This window comes from Scyliorhinus canicula, chromosome 5 (genome assembly GCF_902713615.1).
Source record: "Scyliorhinus canicula chromosome 5, sScyCan1.1, whole genome shotgun sequence".
NCBI classification, from domain to species: domain Eukaryota; kingdom Metazoa; phylum Chordata; class Chondrichthyes; order Carcharhiniformes; family Scyliorhinidae; genus Scyliorhinus; species Scyliorhinus canicula.
This window is the reverse complement of record NC_052150.1, coordinates 60728922-60753691: the sequence shown is the minus strand read 5'-3', so window position 1 is coordinate 60753691 and position 24770 is coordinate 60728922. Positions and strand designations below refer to the sequence as shown.

The 24770-nt window shown below is 47.0% G+C and overlaps 1 protein-coding gene across 2 annotated transcripts in view; it reads left to right on the top strand.

Moving 5' to 3' along the window:
- The window catches only part of fbxl7 (F-box and leucine-rich repeat protein 7), a 450891-nt gene extending 426924 nt beyond the window's left edge, over positions 1–23967 (top strand). For both annotated transcript variants that reach the window (XM_038797153.1, XM_038797154.1), the window contains 2 exons: positions 4651–5262; positions 22701–23967. In XM_038797153.1, the coding sequence (XP_038653081.1) occupies positions 4651–5262; positions 22701–23437 (1349 nt within the window). In that variant the 3' untranslated portion in view covers positions 23438–23967. The remainder of the gene's footprint in view (positions 1–4650; positions 5263–22700) is intronic.
- The last annotated feature ends 803 nt before the right edge of the window (positions 23968–24770 follow it).

Here is a 24770-nt window from a genome sequence, read left to right as displayed (position 1 = left end):
CTGCCTGAAAGCGTGGTGGTGGTGGGGACTCTCACAACATTTAAGAGGCATTTAGATGAGTACTTGAAACACCATAGCATACAAGGCTATGGACCAAATGCTGGGAAATGGGATTAGAAATAGATAGGTGCTTGATAGGACCTCTGTCTGTGCTGTAAAACTCTATGACTCTGCATGAGAGAGAAAGGATAGTGTTTTCCAGGAGGTTATGTGTGGTGAATATATTCACCATATTGCATGCATGATACCGTAACCCGTGACCTATGACCTGGAAGTGGTGATATGAACTGCTTCCAGGTACTGTACTGTAACCCCGGTATGGCTCTGCCTCTGACTCCGCCCACACCAGGTCCATATATAGGCCGGCCTCCTGTGGGCGGCATTCATCTGTACTCCTGACTCTGGCGAGGCAAGTTCATGACTACTAAAGCCTATTGTTCACTCGCTCTCTCTGCCTCACTGTGAATTAAAGGTATATCAATTTATTAGCCATAGACAGCAATATGGAAGCCGCTCTAAAGCCCGACAGGCTCGAACTCGACGCCCGCGCGTCCGAAGCCACGGAAATATTCGAACATTGGCTCCAATGCTTCGAGGCCTACCTCAATTCCTCCACAACACCTTCCTCAGAGACTCTCAAGCTGCGACCCTTCCACGCTCGGGTGAGCCATCGAATCTCGGTAATGATCGAGAAAGCAGACATGTACGAGGCGGAGGTCGCAACTCTCAAGGCACACTTCGTAAAGCCCGTAAATTAGGTGTTCGCCAGACTACTCACTACTCGCCGTCAACGTGCCGGAGAATTGCTGGATGAGTATCTCGAAACCATGATCCTGCTCGCGAGGAACTGCAGCTATCGAGATGTGACGGCGGAGGAACACATGAACTCACAGATCCGGGACACCTACATGGCGGGGGTCCGCCTGAATTATATCGGGCAGCGCCTGCTGGAAAACGGGACCTCCGACCTGTGGGACACGATAAAGGTAGCCACCTCACTAGAGGTGGCCTACCAGAACCTCAGTGCGTTCCCCGCGGGCCTGGTGAACCCCTCGTGGACAGCCTCGTTGCGGCCCCCGTCAGACCGACAACGTCGCAGGCCTATGCCGCGCGTCTGCCAGCCCAGCCCGGGAACCGCGATGCTACGTCTGCGGGCCAGGGTCAACACCCCCGGCAGCGTTGTCCAGCCCGCACAGTGACACTTCGCTAGAGTCTGTCTGGGCCGACCTAAGGCCCAGAAATTGAAAACACACCAGGCCCAACGCATGGACTCGCAGCCCCACAGACCCCGCAATGCGGTTGCGTGCTTGCCCGGATCGCCCCCGTCAGATGCGTCATCGGCATTGTGCGACTCGTAGAGGCCGCCATCTTGGCCGCCGGCCCCGGCACCGATCAACACGTGTGACCAATGGGGGCGGCCATCTTGATCGCCATCTTCGCCCCAGCCCGACACGTGTGACTCATGGGGGCCGCCATCTTGTGACTCCAACGCCCACACAGACTATCCGCAGCTGGGCGCAGTCACCCTTGACCAGTTACAGCTAAAACTGCTAATGAACTCCATGATGGTCGTCAGAGCCAACGGGCACGGGACCCCCTGCCTTTGCGATTCCGGGAGCATGAAGAGCTTTGTCCACCCCGACATGGTAAGGCGCTGCTCCCTCCACACCTACCCAGCCTCCCAAACAATCTCCCTTGCCTCCGGGTCCCATTCGGCTCAGATCCGGGGGTACTGTATCGCCAATCTCGTGAAGCAGGGCGTCAAGTACGCTCGTTTTAAGCTCTACGTCCTCCCTCACCTCTGTGTGCCCCCCCCCCCCCCCTTACTGCTCGGATTGGACTTTCAATGTAACCACCGAAGCCTGACCCTACAGTTCGGCGGACCCTTGCCCCCCTCCCCCCCCCCTTCATGGTGTGCAGCCTCGCAACCCTCAAGGTCTCCCTCCCTTCACTCTTTGCGAATCTCACTCCTGAATGTAAGCCCATCGCCACCAGGAGCAGGCGGTGCAGTTCGCTGGACATGACGTTTATCAAGTCAGAGGTCTAGCGACTGTTGAGTGATCATCGAGTCCAGCAACAGCCCCTGGAGAGCGCAAGTGTAGGTCGTCCGGACCAGGGAAAAGAATTGGATGGTTGTGGACTACAGCCAGACAATTAACCGATTCACGCACCTCGATGCGTACCCCCTCCCCCACATAGCGGAGATGATCAACCAGTACACTGCCTTTGAGGCAGCCGGCCGGCTCTTCCACTTCCTCAGAGTCCCCTTTGGCATCACTAACGGAGTCTCAGTTTTTCAGAGAACGATAGACCGAGTGGTGGACCATTGTCCAAGTACGGGTTTGTGGCTACATACCCGTACTTGGACAATGTGACCATCTGCGGCCATAACCAGCAGGACCATGACGGCAACCTCCAGAGGTTCCTCCAGGCCGCCCAATCCCTCAACCTCACATACAAAAAAAAAAAATGCGTCTTCTGTACTACCCAGCTAGCCATCCTCGGCTATATCGTAGAGAACGGAGTCCTAGGGCCCAACCCCGACCGTATGCACCCCCTCACAGAACTCCCCCCTCCCCACAGCCTCAAGGCCCTAAAACGATGCCTGGGACTGTTCTCCTGCTACGCCCAGTGGATCCCCAACTATGCGAACAAAGCCCGCCCACTTATTCAAACAACCACTTTTCCACTGACGGCTGAGGCCTATGCGGCCTTCAGCCGCATCAAGGCCGACATCACCAAGGCCGCAATGCACGCAGTGGATGAGTCCATCCCTTTTAAAGTAGAGAGCGAGTTATCAGGCATTGCACTGGCCGCCACACTCAACCAGGCGGGCAGGCCAGTAGCATTGTTCTCTAGGACCTTCCACGCTTCCGTAATTCGACACCCTTCGGTCGAGAAGGAAGCACAAGCCATAGTAGAAGCCATGCGGCAGTGGAGGCACTAACTAGCTGGTAGGTGGTTCACTCTCGTCACTGACCAACAATCGGTCGCCTTCATGTTTGACAACGCACAACGGGGCAAAATAAAAAATGATAAAATCTTGAGGTGGAGGATCGAACTCTCCACCTACAACTACGATATCAAGTATCGTCCAGGGAAGCTCAACGAGCCCCCAGATGCCCTGTTCAGCGGCACATGCGCCAGCGCGCAAGATGACCGTCTTCGGGCTATCCACAATGACCTCTGCCACCCGGTGGTCACCCGGCTTACCCACTTCATTAAGGCCTGCAATCTGCCCTTCTCCAAGTAGGTCAAGGCCATGACCAGGGACTGCCAAGTCTGCACGGAGTGCAAACCGCACTTCTACCGGCCAGACAAGGCCCGCTTGGTAAAGGCCTCCCGGCCCTTTGAGCGACTAAGCATTGACTTCAAAAGGCCCCTCCCCTCCACCAACCGTAATATATACTTTCTCACCATTGTCGATGAGTACTCCCGCTTCCCCTTCGCCGTCCCCTGCCCCGACATGACCTCAGCCACCGTAATAAAGACACTGCACAGCATCTTCACACTGTTCGGTTTCCCTGCTTACGTCCACAGTGACTGGGGCACATTGTTCATGAGCGATGAGCTACGTCAGTACCTGGCATCACCTCGAGTAGGACGACGAGCTATAACCCGCAGGGAAACGGGCAGGTGAAGAGGGAGAACGCAACGGTATGGAAGGCCGTTCTTCTGGCCCTTAGGTCTAGAAGTCTCCTGATCCCCCGCTGGCAGGAGGTTCTCCCTGACGCCATCCACTCCATCAGATCGCTCCTCTGCACGGCCACGAACGAGACCCCTCACGATCATTTGTTTATCTTCCCCAGGAAGTCCATCTCTGGGGTCTCGCTTCCATCTTGGCTGAAAACTCCGGGACCAGCCATAAGACCGACCCCCCCGTGGTCGAGAGGGTCCAGCTGCTCCACGCTAACCCCCAGTACGCTTACATCGCGCACCAGGACAGACGGCAACATACAGTCTCTCTACGGGACCTGGCGCCAGCTGGTTCCCCCGCCAACGCACTCCCTACCCCCGCACCCCAACCATCTCCGACACCCTGGACCGAGGCTCAAGCTCCAGACACAACGCCCCTGGAGTCACCACCTGCGACAACTGTGCCTGCCGCACCGCCAGAGCTGCGGAGGTCAAAGAAAACGAACCGGTCTCCGGATAAACTGAATATATAATGACCCCACGTCACCCCCTGCTAGACTTGATTTTTTTTTAAACAGGGAGTGAATGTGGTGAATATATTCACCATAATGCATGCATGATACTGTAATCTGTGACCTATGATCTGGAAGTGGTGATATGAACTTCTTCCAGGTACTGTAACCCCGGTATGGTTCCGCCTCTGGCTCCGCCAGGGCCATATATAGGCCAGCCTCCTGTGGGCGGCATTCACCTGTACTACTGACTCTGGCTAGGCAAGTTCATGACTAATAAAGCCTACAGTTCATTTGCTCTCTCTGCCTCACTGTGAATTGAAGGTATATCATTATGCTGATAGGGTTAGATGAAATAGCAAGCAAGAAATAGCAAGAGATTGTATGCAGCAGAAACACCAGCATGGGCGTGCTGGGCAAAATGTCTTGTTTTGATACTGTGCATTAGTTATAATTCCAATCTTAATTGTTCACTAATGCAGATTTTCTCTATGCATTCCAGATTCAGACTTGAGTATGCGGACATTGAGCACACCAAGCCCTGCATTGATCTGTCCTCAGAATGTGCCATCTTTTCAAAATGGCCAAGGATCCTCCACTTCATCATCTTCAGCCACAGGAGAGACCATTGCTATGATACACTCCCAACCATTGTTTCTTATATCACAATGTGCCATCAGGCCAGCGTCGAGGCAGCAGAAAGAACAGGCTCCCATTGACAGGCTACCAGACCAAACCTTGATCCAGATGTTTTCACACCTCCCGACCAACCAGCTGTGCCGTTGTGCACGGGTCTGCCGGCGCTGGTACAACCTGTGCTGGGACCCACGATTGTGGAGAACTATTCGTCTGATAGGTGAAACAATGAATGTGGACAGAGCTCTGCGGGTACTCACCCGAAGATTGTGTCAGGATACACCTAATGTATGCCTCATGTTGGAAACAGTCATTGTTCAAAGCTGCAGGCGGCTTACAGATAGGGGCCTCTACACCATTGCTCAATGCTGTCCAGAGCTACGACAGCTAGAAGTGCCAGGCTGTTACAATATCTCCAATGAAGCACTCTATGATGTTGTTTCTCGCTGTCCTAACCTGGAGTACCTGGATGTTTCAGGTAACTATACAGTAAATGCAGTATCATCGACCAGAGTTGACAATAATCCAAGTCCCTGAATATTTGGCTCTTAGCTATAAGGCAGACATTGAAATGTCTGTCAAAGTCTGTACATCAGTTGGATGAATATCACCTAAATTTTGCTCAGCTGAGCAATATTACAACAGTACTGCATTCCATTTTGGGTTGGGCATGTCCTCGGAAGGGTTGGATAAGTATACATTGATGACAAAATTACCCTCAAAAATGTTCCAGCTGGTAAATCATAGACACTGGATAAAAGCAAATTACTGCGGATGCTGGCATCTGAAACCAAAAGAGAAAATGCTGGAAAATCTCAGCAGGTCTGGCAGCATCTGTAGGGAGACAAAAGAGCTTTGACAAAGGGTCATCTGGACTCGAAACGTTAGCTCTTTTCTCTCCCTACAGACACTGCCAGATCTGCTGAGATTTTCCAGCATTTTCTCTTTTGAAATCAGAGACACTGTTTGGACAGGCATCACTAATAAATATTGTCACAGTCCTAATTTCCAATAGGTAGTGCCAATTAGCCAAACTGGAATAAATATAAACAATTGGTGCGGCGAGGGGGGGGGGGGGGGGGGGCAGTATTAGTACAGAAAATGGGTGGGGTTTGGTTTGGGGTTTAAAGTTAGAAAAGTTTACTTCCCAATTCAAACTTGCCTGCAATCTTCCCATTTCCAGCTTTAACCGAGGCTGAGGTGGAACTTAGGAATTAGGAGCAGAGTAGGCAATTCAGCTCTTCAAGCCTCTCCTCCATTCAATCAGATCATGGCTGATCTCATCCTGGTCTCAAATCCACTTCCCCACCTGTTCCCCATATCCCTCTAACCCATTCTTAAAATCAGGAATATATCTAACTCCTTCTTGAAATAATTTAATGACTCAGTTCCACCACACTATGGGGGCAGTGAGTTCTACAAATTCACCACCCTCTGCGAGAAGTAGTTCCTCCTTATCGCAGTTCTAAATCTACTGCCTCTCAACCTATATCCGTGACCTCTCATTCTAGCCTGCCCCACAAGGGGGAACATTTGGTCCACGTTTACTGTATCAATCCCTTTTAGAATTTTATAAATCTTGATCAGATCCCCTCTCATCCTTCTAATCTTCAGCAAGTATAAGCGCAAATTGTTTAATCTTTCCTCATACACCAACCCTTTCATGCTCGGAATCAATCTAGTGTTCATAGAATTTACAGTGCAGAAGGAGGCCACTTGGCCCATCGAGTCTGCACCGGCTCCTGGAAAGAGCATCCTACCCAAGCCCATACCTCCACCCTATCCCAATAACCCAGTAACCCCACCTAACACTAAGGGCAATTTGGACCCTAAGGGCAATTTATCACGGCCAATCCACCTAACCTGCACATCTTTGGACTGTGGGAGGAAACCGGAGCACCCGGAGGAAACCCACGCACACACGGGAAGGATGTGCAGACTCCACACAGACAGTGACCCAAGCCGGAATCGAACCTGGGACCCTGGAGCTGTGAAGCGATTGTGCTATCCACAATGCTACCGTGCTGCCCCTAAACCTCCTCTAAACTGCCACCACATCTTTCATCAAATAAGGAGACCAAAACTGGACATAATACTCCAGGTGGGCAGGTTGCAGCTTTAGATACGAAAAAGGAAATCTCATTGTCATTCAGCTTTTGGACTTTACATTGTCAGCTCAATTGGGTTTCCTATACCAGTCTATGCCACGGCCCCGGTTCTTGCTGGAACTGAGAGGGGCGGGACCCAATCTCTCTAACAGATTCCGCGCCTCTCAGATCAGAGCGCCATTTCTAAAAGATGCCCCATCTCAAAAAGCAGCTGTAGCCCCCCTTGGATCACTGGCAGGTCACCTTCCTAACCTAATCATTGGCCCAGGACCCCCCTTCAGCTGTGGGGGAAGCCTCTGCACTTTCTCGGAAGCACTTGAGAACAAAAAAGCAGCCTCATAGCGAAAACTACAGTTAGAAAACCACCTGCTCCCCTGAGTTAATGGATCCGTAGAGAGCTATAAAAATAAACATTCTAAATCTCCCCTTTGAAATTGCTTTGTCCTGTCAAAAAGCTTTTAGCAGGCAATGGTGTGTGAAACTGAATGTAAACCATGCAGATCTAAGTATGCCTTTACACAAATTTCTATACTTTAAAGGGTATTGAAATAAAATGCAAGAAAACCACTTCAAAGGTGTCCACAACTTTAAAGGAATTACTTTTACCGTCCTCTCACAGACCTTTAAACTTGGCACACTGACAGCCCTTTTGAAGGGTTTAAGGGTGCAGGTGGGTCACTTTCACTTTATTATGAGAGATGTGTATTTCTGAGGTAATGAGTGACTTCCAAATGCGTTTAGGGGTACAGCCGGGATCACTTTCACATTATTACGGAAAAACTAACTTTTACATACTGAGTGACTTTCCAATGGGTTTAAAGTTTGCAGATGGGGAGAGCAGCCAAACGACCCCCATCCGAAGGAAGACCTCTGCCCTGAGCCCCACCAGCCCAGCACAAACCCCCCTGACCATCACTGCCCATGAAGGATCCCCCTCCCTCAACACCCTGGAGGCAATTTTTGGGAGGATGCTTATCCCCTTGCTGTCACTCAGACTACAAGGTCCATGTTCCTCAGGACTTGCACCAATTCATGCCATCAGGATCCTCGTTTGGGGGCACCCCAACTGGCAATGAATCGGGCATCTTACCCATCAATTAGATAATAAACAGCTTTACTGAGCTTTAATGTTCCAGCCAAGTCAGGGGGGACGATCACTGGAGATGTCAGGAAACCTGTTCTGGCCAGTGGGGCAGGCCGGTAGACAGTATTAAAGAGACAGCTACAAAGCCCCTCACAGCTTTCCAGCTGATGTTCATCTCTCTCCACTATGGCAGGTTGAAACGCCCCGTGTTCTTCAAAAACCTTTCGACTCCACCGGGTTTCCCGGGATACGATTATCACCAACAGATGAGAGCTTGATGAAAACCCCTCTCCCTCAAGTCACAACAACCCTGATAATCCAGAATTTCAAAAATTTTTGTTGTCTGACCCCTCTGCAATGTTCTATTGACTCTGTTGTCTCCCAAGAGAACTTTACTTCTGCTTCCCATCATTTCTCACACAACAGCAAAGACCTGTTTCTGGGAGAGTTCCAATTCTTCTTCTGTCTGAATCCCTGCAGCAGTTGTCATTTATTTTGCAATATACTGTGGAAGGTGCTAAAACGACATCCAAGAGCTCAATGAGCTTCTGTTTGTATTTCTCTCCCATGGCAGCCTGAAGTTACATGGGCACTTCCCGAACTGAGCTGTGTATCAGGAAATCTAATTGTACATTCCTTTACTAGTTTGTAAAACTCCCAATCGTCTGGCTTACTACTATTCTTTATGACATTAGCCTCTTCTTTCAATCCAATATTATCCTTGACTTCCTTCGTAAGTTACAGATGGCTTTTTCTTGCTGGATTTTGTTTTTTAATAGAATGCAATTTTGCTGGCCATTTTGAATTGTTCCTTTAAATGTTTTCCACTGTTTATTTACCGCTATTCCTGTAAGTCCTTTTACCCAATCAACCTTAGCCAGCCAGCCCTTATCTCATACCTATATGATTGGATTTGTTTAACATTAAGGTTCTTGTTTGGTGTGTTGCTCTCAAATTGAATATGGAATTCAATAGGGATTATGATCACCTTTTCCCGGAGGGTCTTTGACTGTGTGTTTGCTTCATTGCACAAAAGATCTAAAATATTTTATTCTTAGTTGGTTCCAAAAGGTATTGTTTCAGGAAACTGTCATGAAAATATTCTACAGACTCATCTTCCAGGCTACATGTACAAAGAACAAAGAACAAAAAACAATATAGCACAGAATATCGGCCTGCCAAACCTGCTGGTCACGATATCACCCTTGGCCAACACCCTCAGCACTTCCTTGTGCCGCATTCCTCTGTACCCACCTTATCCATGTGTTTGTGGAGATGCCTTTTGAACACTGTTATCGTATCTGCTTCCACAACCTTTTCTGGCATCGCGTTCCAATCACTCACCTCCCTCTGTGTAAAAAAACCTGCCTCGCACATCTCCTCTAAACCTTGCCCCAGGGACCGTAAACCTATGCCCCCTGGTGACTGACCCCTCCACCCTGGGAAAGAGTGCCTGCCCATCCACTCTATCCATGCTCCTCATAATCTTGTAGACCTCTATCAGGGCACCACTTTCCGTCTTTCTAATGAAAATTGTCCGAGTCTATTCAGCCTCTCTGCCTAGACAACACCCTCCAGACCAGGCAACGTCCTGGTAAACCTCCTTTGCACCCTCGCCAAAACCTCCTCTTCCTTCTGTTAGTGTGGCGACCTGAATTGTGCACAATATTCCAAGTGCGTCCTTACCAAGGTTCTTTACAACTGTAAATGATTTGCCAGTTTTTATACTCGATGCCCTGTCCAATAAATGCAAGCATTCCGTATGTTTTCTTGACTACCTTATCCACTTGTGTTGCAACTTACAAAGATCTGTGGACCTGCGCGCCTAAATCTCTCTGACCTTCGATATTCCTAAGAGTTTTTCCATTTACGGTATATTTCCCCTCTATGTTAGACCTATCAAAATGCATTACCTTGCATTTGTCTGGATTACTCCATTTGCCATTTCGCTGCCCAAGTCTCCAACCCATCTATATCCTGCTGTATCTTCTGACAATCCTCAACACTATCTGCCACTCCACCAACCTTGGTGTCATCCGCGAACTTACTAATCAGACCACCTACATTTTCCTCCAAATCGTTTATGTATACTACAAACAACAGAGGTCCCAGCACAGATCCCCATGGAACACCACTAGTCACAACCTTCCATTCAGAAAAACACCCTTCTACTGCAACTGTTTGCCTTCTGTGACCGTGCCAGTTCTGTATCCATATTACCTCTGATCTTACCTCTGGTCCCGTGTGACTTCACCATTTGTACCAGTCTGCCATGATGCACCAAAGCCTTCACTGAAGTCCATGTAAACAACATCCGCACTCCCCTCATCAAACATTTTTGTCACCTCTTCAAAAAACTCAATCAAGTTAGTGAGGCACGACCTCCCCTTCACAAAACCATTCTGTCTATCGCTAATGAGGCCATTTATAGCACAGTGATTGGCAATGTGGCTTCACAGCACCAGGGTCCCAGGTACGATTCCCGGTTTGGGTCACTGTCTGCGCGGAGTCTGCACATTCTGCCTGTGTCTGCGTGGGTTTCCTGCGGGTGCTCCGGTTTCTTCCCACAAGTCCTGAAAGACGTGCTGTTAGGTAATTTGGACATTCTAAATTCTCCCTCTGTGTACCAGAACAGGCACCAGAATGTGGCGTCTAGGGGCTTTTCACAGTAACTTCATTGCCGTGTTAATGTAAGCCTACTTGTAACAATAAATATTATTATTATTATTATTTCTTTCCAAATTGATATAAATCCTGTCCCTGAGAATTCTCTCCAATAATTTACCTAACACCGACGTCAGGCTCACCGGCCTATAGGTTCCTGGATTATCCCTGCTACCTTTCTTAAACAGCGGTACCACATTAGCTATTCACCAGTCCTCTGGGATCTCACCTGTAGCCTGTACAAAGATGTCAGTGAAGACCCCAGCAATTTCCTCCCTTGCTTCCTTCAGTATTCTGGGGTAAATCCCATCCGGCCCAGGAGACTTAAGCATCTTAATGTTTTTAAAAGTCCCAATATCTCTTCCTTTTTGATGTCAACATGACCCAGACTGTCCACACACCCTACCCAAGAATCATCTTCCACAAAATCCTTTTCATTGGTGAACACTTATGCAAAGAAGACATTTAGTGCCTTGCCCATTTCCTTTAGCTCAACAGATAGATTCCCCCACTGTCTTTACTTGTCCAATCCTTTCCCTGGCCACACTCTTGCATTTTACATAGGAATAAAAGGCTTTGGGATTCACCTTAATCCTACTTGCCAAGGACATTTCATGACCCCACCAAGCCCTCAGAATTTCCCTCTTAAGTATCTTCCTACTTTCTTTATACTCCTCAAGGGTTTTGATTGTTCCCATACTTCTACACCGTACAAAAGCCTCCTTTTTCTTTGGTTCACAATATCCCTCGTTATCCAAACTTCCCACACTTATCTTTTGTTCTCTCAGGAACTGAACTTTCCTGAATTCTAATCAACTGTTGCTTGAACTGTTGATTTACCCTCCAATAGCCGCACCCAGTCCAAAATATAAAAACCAGAAAACAATAATTTTAAAAATAATGAGGAAGAAATTAGAATATGTGAGAAAGTTAGCTCGAAAGACAAAAAGAGATAGTAACATTTTTTACAGGTACTGAAAAAGGAAACTACCTAAAGTTTGCATTGCTCCTTTAGGGAGTGAATTTGGAAAAATAATAATGGGAAATAAAGAAGTGGCTTGTGCATTGAACAGATAGTTTGTGCCTCTCTTCACTGAAGAAGACTCAAATATCATCCCAGTTACAATTGTAAATCAAGAGGTCAAAGGGAGGAAAGAACTTAAAACAACTGAAATCACCAAGGAAAGGGTACTGAGAAAATAATCAGAACTAAGAACAAATAACAAAGAAAAGTACAGAACAGGAACAGGCCCTTCGGCCCTCCAAGCCTGTGCCAACCATGCTGCCCGTCTAAACTAAAATCTTCGACACTTCCGGGGTCCATATCCCTCTATTCCCATCCTATTCATGTATTTGTCGATGCCTCTTAAATATCACTATTGTCCCTGCTTCCACCACCTCCTCCGGCAGCGGGTTCCAGGCACCCACTACCCTCTATGTAAAAACACTTGCCTCGTACATCGCCTCTAAACCTTGCCCATCACATCTTAAACCTATGCCCCCTAGTAATTGACCCCTCTACCCTGGGAAAAAGCCTCTGACTATCCACTCTGTCTATGCCCCTCATAATTTTGTAGACCTCTATCAGGTCGCCCATCAACCTCCGTCGTTCCAGTGAGAACAAACCGAGTTTATTCAACCGCTCCTCATAGCTAATGCCCTCCATACCAGGCAACATCCTGGTACATCTCTTCTGCACCCTCTCTAAAGCCTCCACATCCTTCTGGTAATGTGGCGCCCAGAATTGAACATTATACTCCAAGTGTGGCCTAACTAAGGTTCTATGCAGCCAATATACTTGCCAATTCTTATATTCAATGCCCCGGCCAATGAAGGCAAGCATGCCGTACGCCTTCTTGACTACCTTCTCCACCTGTGTTGCCCCTTTCAGTGACCTATGGACCTGTACACCTAGATCTGTCTGACTGTCAATACTCTTGAGGGTTTTACCATTCCATACCTGCATTGGGGGGGCAATTCTCTGAAATGGCGGGCAAGAGTTTGCGCCGTTGTGAACGGCGTCAGTGCGAACAGGGCCCAGGCACGATCTATTCTGGCCCCCACAGAGGTCCAGCATGGTGCTGGAGCGGTTCACACGGCTCCAGTCTCCGCGCCGCGCTAACCCGCGAATGTGCAGTTGGGCCGCGCCATCCTGCGCATGCGCGGGGAACTTCTTACGTGCGCTGGCCCCGACACAACATGGGGTCGGTGTTCAGGGGCTGGTCGCGCGGAAATTAGGGGCGGGGGTAGAGGCTGGCCCGCCAATCGGTGGGCCCCGATCACGGGCCATACACCATCAGAGGCCCCCTCGGTGAGGGAGAACCCTCCCCCTCCTCCCCCCCCCCCACAGGCCGCCCCCCGAGCGTTCCCGCAGAGTTCCCGCTGGCAGCGACCAGGGGTGAACAGTGCCGCGGGTCTCTGTCATGTTGGAACGGCCGCTCGGCCCATCCCTTTGCGCCAGCGCAAATTCTCCGCACCTCAGAGAACCTCAGCCGGCATCGGGGCGTCATGGCGCGGTTGCTCCGATTCTCCGGCCCGGCGCGGGGCTCAGAGAATCACTCCCTAGACCTTCCAAAATGCATTACCACACATTTGTCCGGATTAAACTCCATCTGCCATCTCTCCGCCCAAGGCTCCAAACGATCTAAATCCTGCTGTATCCTCTGACAGTCCTCATCGCTATCCGCAATTCCACCAACCTTTGTCGTCTGCAAACTTTCTAATCAGACCAGTTACATCTTCCTCTAAATCATTTATATATATTATGAACGGCAAAGGTCCCACCACTGATCCCTGCGGAACACCACTAGTCGCAGCCCTCCAATCAGAAAAGCATCCTTCCATTGCTACTCTCTGCTTTCTATGACCTAGCCAGTTCTGTATCCACCTTGCCAGCTCACCCCTGATGCCATGTAACTTTACCTTTTGTACCAGTCTGCCATGAGGGACCTTGTTAAAGGCCTTACTGAAGTCCATATAGACAACATCCACTGCCCTACCTGCATCAATCATCTCTGTGACCTCTTCGAAAAACTCTATCAAGTTAGTGAGACACAACCTCCCCTTCACAAAACCATGCTGCCTCTCGCTAACGTCCATTTGCTTCCAAATGGGAGTAGATCCTGTCTCGAAGAATTCTCTCCAGTAATTTCCCTACCACTGACGTAAGGCTCACTGGCCTGTAGTTCCCTGGATTATCCTTGCTACCCTTCTTAAACAAAGGAGCAACATTGGCTATTCTCCAGTCCTCCAGAGCATCACCTGAAGACAGTGAGGATCTAAAGATTTCTGTCAAGGCCTCAGCAATTTCCTCTCTAGCCTCCTTCAGTATTCTGGGGTAGAACCCATCAGGCCCTGGGGACTTATCTACCTTAATATTTTTCAAGACGCCCAACACCTCGTCTTTTTGGATCTCAATGTGACCCAGGCTATCAACACACCCTTCTCCAGACTCAACATCCACCAATTCCTTCTCTTTGATGAATACTGATGCAAAGTATTCATTTAGTACCTCACTCATTTCCTCTGGCTCCATATATAGATTCCCTTGCCTATCCTTCAGTGGGCCAACCCTTTCCCTGGCTACCCTCTTGCGTTTTATGTACGCGTAAAAAACCTTGGGATTTTCCTTAATCCGATTTGCCAATGACTTTTCGTGACCCCTCGTAGCCCTCCTGACTCCTTGCTTAAATTGCTCCCTACTTTCCTTATATTCCACACAGGCTTTGTCTATTCCCAGCCTTCTAGCCCTGACAAATGCCTCTTTTTTCTTTTTGACGAGGCTTACAATATCTCTCGTTATCCAAGGTTCCCGAAATTTGCCGTATTTATCCTTCCTCCGCACAGAAACGTGCCGGTCCTGAATTCCTTTCAACTGACATTTGAAAGCCTCCCACATGTCAGATGTTGATTTACCCTCAAACATCCGCCCCCAATCAAGGTTCTTCAGTTCCCGCCTAATATTGTTATAATTAGCCTTCCCCCAATTTAGCACATTCACCCTGGAATCACTCTTATCCTTGTCCACCAGCACTTTAAAACTTACTGAATTGTGGTCACTGTTCCCGAAATGCTCCCCTACTGAAACTTCTACTACCTGGCCGGGCTCATTCCCCAATACCAGGTCCAGTACAGCTCCTTCCCGAGTTGGACTGTCTACATATTGTTTTAAGAAGCCCTCCTGGATGCTCCTTACAAACTCTGCCCCGTCCAAGCCCCTAGCACTAAGTGAGTCCCAGTCAATATTGGGGAAGTTGAAGTCTCCCATCACAACAACCCTGTTGTTTTTACTCATTTCCAAAATCTGTCTACCTATCTGCTCCTCTATCTCCCGCTGGCAGTTGGGAGGCCTGTAGTAAACCCCCAACATTGTGATTGCACACTTTTTATTCCTGATCTCTACCCATATAGCCTCGCTGCCCTCTGAGGTGTCCTCCCATAGTACAGCTGTGATCTTCTCCCTAACCAGTAGCGCAACTCCGCCACCCATTTTACATCCCCTTCTATCCCGCCTGAAACATCTAAATCCTGTAACGTTTAGCTGCCAATCCTTTCCTTCCCTCAACTAGGTCTCTGTAATGGCAACAACATCATAGTTCCATGTACTAATCCAAGCTCTAAGCTTATCTGCCTTACCCGCAATACTTCTTGCATTAAAACATATGCACTTCAGGCCACCTGTTTTCAGCAACATCTCCCTGTCTGCTCTTCCTCAGAGCCATACTGGCCCTATTCCCTAGTTCTTCCTCAATACTTTCACCTTCTGACCTATTGCTCCAGTACCCAGCCTCCTATCATACTGGTTTAAACCCTTCCATGTGACACTAGCAAACCTCGTGGCCAGGATATTTATGCCTCTCCAGTTTAGATGCAACCCGTCCTTCTTATACAGGTCACACCTGCCCCGGAAAATCTCCCAGTGGTCCAGATAACGGAAACCCTCCCTCCTACACCAGCTGTTTAGCCACGTGTTTAGCTGTTCTATCTTCCTATTTCTAGCCTCACTGGCACGTGGCACAGGGAGTAATCCCAAGATTACAACCGTAGAGATCCTGTCTTTTAACTTTCTGCCTAGCTCACTGAACTCCTGCTGCAGGACCTCATGCCCCTTCCTGCCTATGTCATTAGTACCAATATGTACAACGTCCTCTGCCTGCTTTCCCTCCCCCTTCAGTATGCCCGCTACCCGTTATGAGACATCCTGGACCCTGGTACCAGGGAGGCAACATACCATTCGAGAGTCTCTTTCACATACACAGAATCACCTATCTGTGCCCTGACTATAGAGTCCCCTATGACTATTGCTTTGACGTTCCCTGCTGAACATCAGAGCCAGCCGTGGTGCCACTGCTCTGGCTGCTGCTGTTTTCCCCTGATAGGCTATCCCCCACGACAGTATCCAAAGGGGTATACCTGTTCGAGAGGGGGACAACCACAGGGGATTCCTGCACTGACTGCTTCCCCCTTCTGGTGGTCACCCATTTCTCTGCCTGCACCTTGGGTGTGACTACATTTATATAACTGCTATCTGTGACACTTTCCGCCACCTGCATGCTCCTAAGTGCACCCAACTTGCTCCAACCGAACCATGCGGTCTGTGAGGCGCTCCAGTTGGGTGCACTTTCTCCAGATGAAGCCATCCGGGACGCTGGAAGCCTCCCGGACCTGCCATAGCTCACAGTCAGAGCACTGCACCCCTCTAATTGACATTGCATTAATTAATTAGTAATTTAAATTTTTTTTTTAATCTATAAAAGTTACTGTTAACTATATGTTTCCTAGCACTAGATTTCTACTACAAATGTGAAAGCCAAATACAGTACTCTCCAATCTCTGGCTTAGATACCCCTCTAAATTATAATTAAGTAATTAATTAATTATGTTTAATTAGTTTAACAATGTTTAATTTTGAAATTTAGTGCAGATTCCCAACCAGCCAATCAGGTCACAGCTTTTCTGTGATATCACTTATTTTTCCCCTCCCATGCACAATTTGAAAAGGTAATCAAAATAAAAGTAAAAATCACTATCTTCCCAGGATGCTCTCTGGTTCTCTCCCTGCAGATTAACGGTTACAGGCCAGAAGAAAGAGAACAAAATGGTTGGTAAAAAGCACCTTCTCCCACTCTGCACCGAATTACCTCACTCCACCAAATTACCATGTTCCAATTCCCACTCCGGATATGTCTCACTCAGGCTGTGTCTCCTTCACCTGCGCAAAGCTTACTGAGTGTGCTTTCTGTCTGTCTTTTATACGGAACTCAGCTAACCAGGGTGACTCTCACTACTTAAGCTTCAAACAGAATATAATGTACACCCTTGTGCCACTAAACAGGCCTCAGGTGACTGACAGATATCTGCCTTTCAGCAATTAGGGTGGGGGCAGCTTCAGCCAATCAGACACTAAGCTACACACTGCACTTTGAACTGAGAAACAGCAGAATTAGACTTACCACTTACCTTTCCTGATTTCCTCACTGCACTAAATTACCAAGTTCCAATTCCCACTCTGGATGTGTCTCACTCACTCAGGATGTGTCTCCTTCACTTGCGCAAAGCTAATGGCTTTAGCTAGAATTGGAAGAAGTCCCCAGGTCCTGATGGACTTCATCCCAGGTTCATAAAAGGACAATTGCAGAGATAGTAGATAGTAGATGCATTGGTTTCAATCAGCCAAAAATTCCTAGGTTCTGGAAAACTCCTACCAGATTGGAAGATAGTGAATGTCAAAGAACAAAGAAAATTACAGCACAGGAACAGGCCCTTCGGCCCTCCCAGCCTGTGCCAATCCAGATCCTTTATCTAAACCTGTTGTCTATTTTCCAAGGTCCACTTCTCTCTGTTCCCCACCTGTTCATATATCTGTCCAGATGCATCTTAAATGATGCTATCGTACCCGCCTCTACCATCTCCGCTGGCAAAGCATTCCAGGCACCCACCACCCTCTGCGTAAAAAACTTTCCACGCACATCTCCCTTAAACTTTTCCCCTCTCACCTTGAAAACATGACCTCTTGTAATTGACACCCCCACTCTTGGGAAAAGCTTGTTGCTGTCCACCCTGTCCATACCTCTCAGAATTTTGTAGACCTCAATCAGGTCTCCCCTCAACCTCCGTCTTTCCAATGAAAACAATCCTAATCTATTCACCTTTCTTCATAGCTAGCACCCTCCATACCAGGCAACATCCTGGTGAACCTCTTCTGCACCCTCTCTAAAGCATCCACATCCTTCTGGTAATGTGGCGACCAGAACTGCACGCAGTATTCCAAATGTGGCCTAACCAAAGTCCAATACAACTGTAACATGACCTGCTGACTCTAGTACTCAATACCCCGTCCGATGAAGGCAAGCATGCTGTATGCCTTCTTGACCACTCTATCGACCTGCGTTGCCACTTTCAGGGTACAATGGACCTGAACTCCCAGATCTCTCTGTACATCAATTTTCCCCAGGACTCTTTCATTGACCATATAGTCTGCTCTTGAGTTAGATCTTAGAAAATGCATCACCTCGCATTTGCCTGGATTGAACTCCATCTGCCATTTCTCTGCCCAACTCTCCAATCTATCTATATTTTGCTGTATTCTCTGACTGTCCCCCTCGCTATCTGCAACTCCACCAATCTTAGTATAATCTGCAAACTTGCTCATCAGACCACTTATACCTTCATCCAGATCATTTATGTATATCACAAACAGTGGTCAGAGCACGGATCCCTGTGGAACACCACTAGTCACCTTTCTCCATTTCGAGACACTCCCTTCCACCACTACTCTCTGTCTCCTGTTGCCCAGCCAGTTCTTTATCCATCTAGCTAGTACACCCTGAACCCCATACGACTTCACTTTTACCATCAACCTGCCATGGGAAACTTTATTAAATGCTTTACTGAAGTCCATGTATATGACATCTACAGCCCTTCCCTCATCAATTAACTTTGTCACTTCCTCAAAGAATATCACATCTCTATTCAACAAAGGAGTGAGAGAGAAGGCAGGAAACTATAAGCCAGTTAGCCTAACATCTGTCACAGGGAAAATGAAAGAACCTATTGTTAAGAAGGTTAAAGAAGGGACATTTTAAAATGTTAATGCAATCGGCAGTCAACGCGGTTTTGCAAAAGAGAAATTGTGCTTGTATTTATTAGAGTTCTTTGAGAAAGCAACAAGCAACACAGATAAAGAGGAACCTGTAGATGTGATATAATTAACTTTTGAAAATGCATTTCACAAGGTACCACAAAATAAGAGGTTATGGTGGAAGGGGCAACATATTAGAATGAATAAATAATTGGTTTACTAAAAGGAAATAGGGTATGGTTAAATAGGCCTTTTTCAGGTTGGCAAGTGGAGTGCACAGGGATTAATTCTAGGGTCTCAACTATTTACAATCTACATCAATGACTTGGATGAAAGCCCAAATGTATGGTTGCTAAATTTGCTGATGACCCAAAATTAGGTAGGAGACTAAATTATGAAGAGGACATAAGGGGGAAAAGATGTTCTGCCACCATTTACGACGAATGGGAATGGTGGCGAGTCAAAGAATCCAATGGGAGTCCCCAAATGGCTTTTAGGCTGTCAGAATTCCCAGTTCCAATTGTCCCTGCCCCGCCACCAATGACATACTGGGGTTCCCACCATGAAAGGTAGGGAACCCTATTACCATGCATTTTAACATCATTAGCCGGTTTCCCAGCCTCCATTATCCCCTCATCTTAGAATTTCCTCATCATTGAGGTTTATAACAGCTTTTGACACACGGAGACTGGTGCACAGGTAAATACAGTTCCCAAATAGGAAGGGGTCATTCCCGGGTTGTACCATGGCAGAGGACCCCCTGGCACTGCCCCTTGTTGGGGAGGTATGTCGATGGGTAGAGGGTTCCCATGTCCATGGGGGAGATTCCCTGGGGGGAGGCCATGCTCATGTGGTGGGGGGGGGTTCCGTATTCATGGAGAGATGGGTGGGGGCATGTATTTGAGGAGGGGAGGGTTCCCCCATGTCCGTGGGTGGGAAATCCCTGGGGAGGGGTTGTGTGCATGGACAGGATCGCTGTGGGGGGGGAGGGGGGGCAGGTTGGATACATGTGCATCTGGAAGGGGGGGGGAGTTTCCCTTGTTTATGGATGGGGAATCCTTGGGGAGTGGTTGTATGCATGTGAATGGACTTCTCCCATGTCTGTGGGGAGAATAATTCCCTGGGGGGGGGGTGCGTGTGGCGGAGGGATTCCCATGTCCTTGGGAGAGGTTCCCTGGAAGGGGGGGGGGGGGCGTGCGTGGGGAAAGGGGTGGGGGCGTGCGTGGGGAAAGGGGTGGGTCCCATGTCAGTTGGGGGGGGGAACCTTTAAAAAAAAAAAAATTTTTCATTCTTACCCAGACCCCACCCCATATGTGTGCCATCATGTGGCTCACCTCCATGATTTATTTTGACCAAGTGTCAAAAAATATGGCGGGAAAAGCCGGCAGTGAAGCCAGCAGGAATGTGGATAGTTCAGTGAAGGAGCATAAAATTGGGCATATGGTCTATACTGTGGGGAAATGTGAATTTGTCCACCCAAGCAGGAATAATGGAAAAACTGCATCTATTTATATAGAGAGAAACTGCAGAATTCTGTTATGCAGAGGGATCTGGGTGCCGGGTACATGAATCACAAAGCAGCAGTTACAGCAAGTGATTAGGGAGCCCAGTGGGATGTTTGGAATTTTTTGCAAAGTAAATAGAAAATAAAAGTAGGGAAGCTTTGTTGCATGTGTGTCGGGCATTGATGTGACCACATCTGGAGTACTGTGTGCAGTTTTCTACTCCATAGTTAATAAAGGACATAATTGCATTAGAAGCAGTGAAGAGAAGGTTCACTTGACTGATTTCTGGGATGCAGGTGTTGTCTTATGGGGGATTGAACAACTGAAATATAGAATTTGCATTGTGGTCGGGAGAGAGCAGCTGCCAGTCCTCACTATCGGGCTGCCCACTCAATATGGCAGCCCAATAGTGGGATTCATGACTGAATCCCTTGCAATCCCCGCCATGCATAAATTTGCATGGCAAACGATAGTGAGTGGCCTCTGGAGTCCCACTCCCAGTCTCCCAAATGGGGAACCCTGCCCGTGGTCTCCTACCTTGAATCAGCCCATTGATTTGCTACATATACTCAAGCTTGATCCTTTATTTAGTTTTAAATCCTTTTTACTTCGCTAGTTATGAAATTCATAATAAAACTTGTCCTGACACAATTCAGGTGGAGTCCGTCTCTATGGTACAGCAGTGATGAATGTAGAAATTGTTATAAATTATATGTTATATTTATGGCAGTAATGTTATTAATAACCCGGATTAAGGTATATATTTATTGCAGTAATATTATTAAATAACCTAGGTTAAGGTGTCCTGACTTTGTCTGCTAAAGCTGTAATTAAGAAGCCATAAAAGGTGAGGCCTTGATTGATTCTAACCATTTACTTGTTTAATTATAGAGGGCAAATGGGATATTGTTATGATTGCTGGAGATTCCCTGGAGAGTAGATAATTGATGAAGTGTTGTATTTAGTCCAATTTAAGCAGGTCTGTGACATCTTAGTGGGATACAGATGGTATAATTAATGGGAGGAGCCAGGTTGTCTCTAGTTTTTTATTTTGACATTGGATTTGAGTCTGACAAGGCAGAAAGATTTTAAGTTGAACAGCAGTTTGCCAAATGCTGTTAGGTTGAGCAGAAGTGTACAGGTTCTGCTCCTGAATGGATCTCTCTCTCCAAACGTCTCTACACAGGTAAGCTAGTAATCTGTTTGATAACTTTATTTATAAGCGGCATTTGAACTGTATTGGGCTGCTTAATTGGAGTTATTAGCAGGTATATGGTAAGTTTAAATTTTATCTTGTGTTTCAGAACTGTTGAACTGATAATTGTAAAGCTATCTTCTTTAATGTTAATGTGGTTAATTTTGTGTTGAAATTAAAGTTTGTTGTAACATAAAAGACACCAGTTTATCAGTCATTATTCCAGGAATGAAGTGCACTTTCCTCACAGTTTTACAATTTAAAACAAAATTGGTTTGGGTTCTTGTCTGGTATCCTAACAAATGCTGGGGTCTGGTCCGGTATCCCAACACAGCCCCCAGGTCTCCCAGTACTGGTGCCAGAGACCCATGAACCAGAACCCACTTTTCTCACACCAGTCTTTGAGCCATCATCTCGCTAATCTTATCTGCCCTATGCCAGTTTGCACGTGGCTCAGGTGATTATCCAGAGATTATTACCTTTGAAGTCTGTTACCTAGCTTCTCATACTGACAATGCAGAATCTCTTTCCTTGTCCTGCCTATGCTGTTGGTACCTACATGGATCAACATGATGACCCTGGTTCAACAATCCTGATCCAGAGATCCTCTTGCTGCTTACACATTCTGCAAACTTATTTTTAATGGATCACCTTAGCATCCAAAATCTGCCACATTCCACAGCTTTAACATAACACCTGTCCTACTATTGTAAATTTTGTTATTTAAGTAATTTAATTTAAATACTCACTTGATTAACTTCGAATAATTCCTATGTAAAAGTAGTCACCACAGTCCCAGATGATCATAGTCTGCTACCCCCTTTGAAAGGGAGAGTTGACTGGTGGTGATTTAACCTGAGGACAACCATATCTCAGGCGAGGGGCAAGGTTGAGAAGGCAGGCCTTCATAAATAACTTCAGATGGGATGGGAATTGAACCCATGGGAATTGTTGGCCTCCCTTTGCATCACGAACCAGCTGAGCTTTTTTTGCTGTAACTAATTAATGTAATAAATAATTATATGTAGAATGGCCGATCAGCAACAGTACTGCAACTCATTTCTTACTAGTCTTAAAAAAATTATGTGGTTCAATAGTCTAGAAAAAGAGTAAAAGAGCATGTGGGATAGAAATAATTGGATAACACTTTGAAAGAGCTGGGTTAGGCACGATGATCCAAATAGGCTCTTCCTGCATTTTAAGTTTCAATGTAGGGACTGTCATTTTAATAAATCCTACATGTCAATAGTTTAACACATCATTTCCAATTTCTTGTTTAGGTTGTTCCAAGATAACCTGCATTAGTCTGACAAGGGAAGCTTCGATCAAGCTCTCTCCACTTCACGGAAAACAAATCTCCATACGCTACCTGAACATGACAGATTGCTTTGTACTTGAAGATGAGGGTTTGCATACGATAGCTGCTCATTGCACTCAGCTGACCCACCTCTACCTACGCAGGTGTATACGTGTCACAGATGAGGGCCTCCGCTATCTGATGCTTTATTGCACAACAATCAAAGAACTGAGCGTTAGTGACTGCCGTGCTGTGAGTGATTTTGGGATGCGCGAGGTAGCGAAATTGGAAGCAAACCTGAAATATCTCAGCATTGCTCACTGTGGCCGGATCACAGACGTGGGTATCCGCTACATTGCCAAGTATTGCAGCAAACTGCGCTATCTGAATGCTCGGGGTTGCGAAGGAATAACCGATCATGGGATTGAGTACCTTGCCAAAAATTGCACAAAACTGAAGTCCCTCGATATTGGGAAGTGTCCGTTAGTTTCCGATGCAGGCATGGAGTTTTTAGCTTTGAACTGTTACAACCTGAAGCGACTGAGTCTTAAGTCATGCGAGAGCATCACTGGCCGTGGTTTAAAAATTGTCGCTGCCAACTGCTTTGAGCTTCAGATGTTGAATGTACAGGACTGTGACATCTCTGTTGAGGCACTGCGGTTTGTCAAACGCCATTGCAAAAGATGTATTATAGAACACACCAATCCAGCCTTCTTCTGACAGGATGTTCAACAGTGAAACAGAACAGACCATAGATTGTAAAGACTCAAATTTTATTTGCTTCATTTCTTCTCCTCAATTCAAATATTTAGTTGATTTCCACATTGTAAGATTATTACTCTATTATGACTGAAAGTCATGGTAATGAAAATATTTTTCTTCTTTCCTCTATGATGTGCACATTTTTGAATGCCAAATCTCCGACAAAAACTAGTGCCCAGAGACATAAACTAAATATATTAAAACGTTTTAAGTTGCTGGAGGAATTGATCAGATTGCATATTATTCCTCGAATCCGTCATAGGGATATAAAACAGAAATATTCAGTATACCACCTGCCACCTATTTTTCAATTTTATTAAAATGGAGCACTAAGTTTTACTTCATAACCCATCATATTAGATCCTTATGTGGATAGACGCTGTCACTTTCTGTTTGTTATAACATGGAAGAATCTGAATAATATTGCATTTCCATGCTTTTATTTCATTTTTTAAATTAATAAAAGGAAATGTAATGATCCGAAAATACTAAAGAGCTTATTGACTCTACACTTATTGTACTCTGATCCACCATATCTCACCACTTTGTTACATGGTGTGCTGTTGAGGGAGGGGATTAGCAAGTTGCCCTTTCACCTCAGACCTGGACTTCAATAGTGCCTAAGCGGAGGATTGTAAGTCCTTCTCCTTTAAATTGGTTCCATCCTGGGCGGCAGGGTAGCACAGTTGCTTCCCAGCTCCAGGGTCCCAGGTTCGATTCCCGGCTTGGGTCACTGTCTGTGCGGCGTCTGCACGTTCTCCTCGTGTCTGCGTGGGTTTCTTTCAGGTGCTCCGATTTCCTCCCACAGTCCAAAGATGTGCGGGTTAGGTGGATTGGCCATGCTAAATTGTCGTTAGTGTCCAAAAAGGTTAGGTGGGGTTACTGGGATAGGGTGTGGGTTTAGGTAGGGTGCTCTTTCCAAGGGCCGGTGCAGATCCGATGGACCGAATGGCTGCCTTCAGCACTGTAAATTCTATGATCCCATTAATAAATTGGCCTTGACCCATGGCACAAAATTGCAGCTATTTCAGCACCAAATTTACATTTTCACACAGATGCTGCAAGGGTAGCTGGTGTGGGAAATGCTACTGGCAAAGATGCTTTTCTATGTTTGGGGTTGATATATGACGCTGATGTACAGTAAAATCAGCTTTCCTCTGCAGGTGATTGTACTTTATTTGGACCGGGAGTATTGTCCGCTGACATTCAACCTTTGTGCTCCCGGTGGGGCCTCGATCTTTGCAAGCAAAACGTTGGCAGATTACCCCAAGATACCTCACAATGAAAGTGG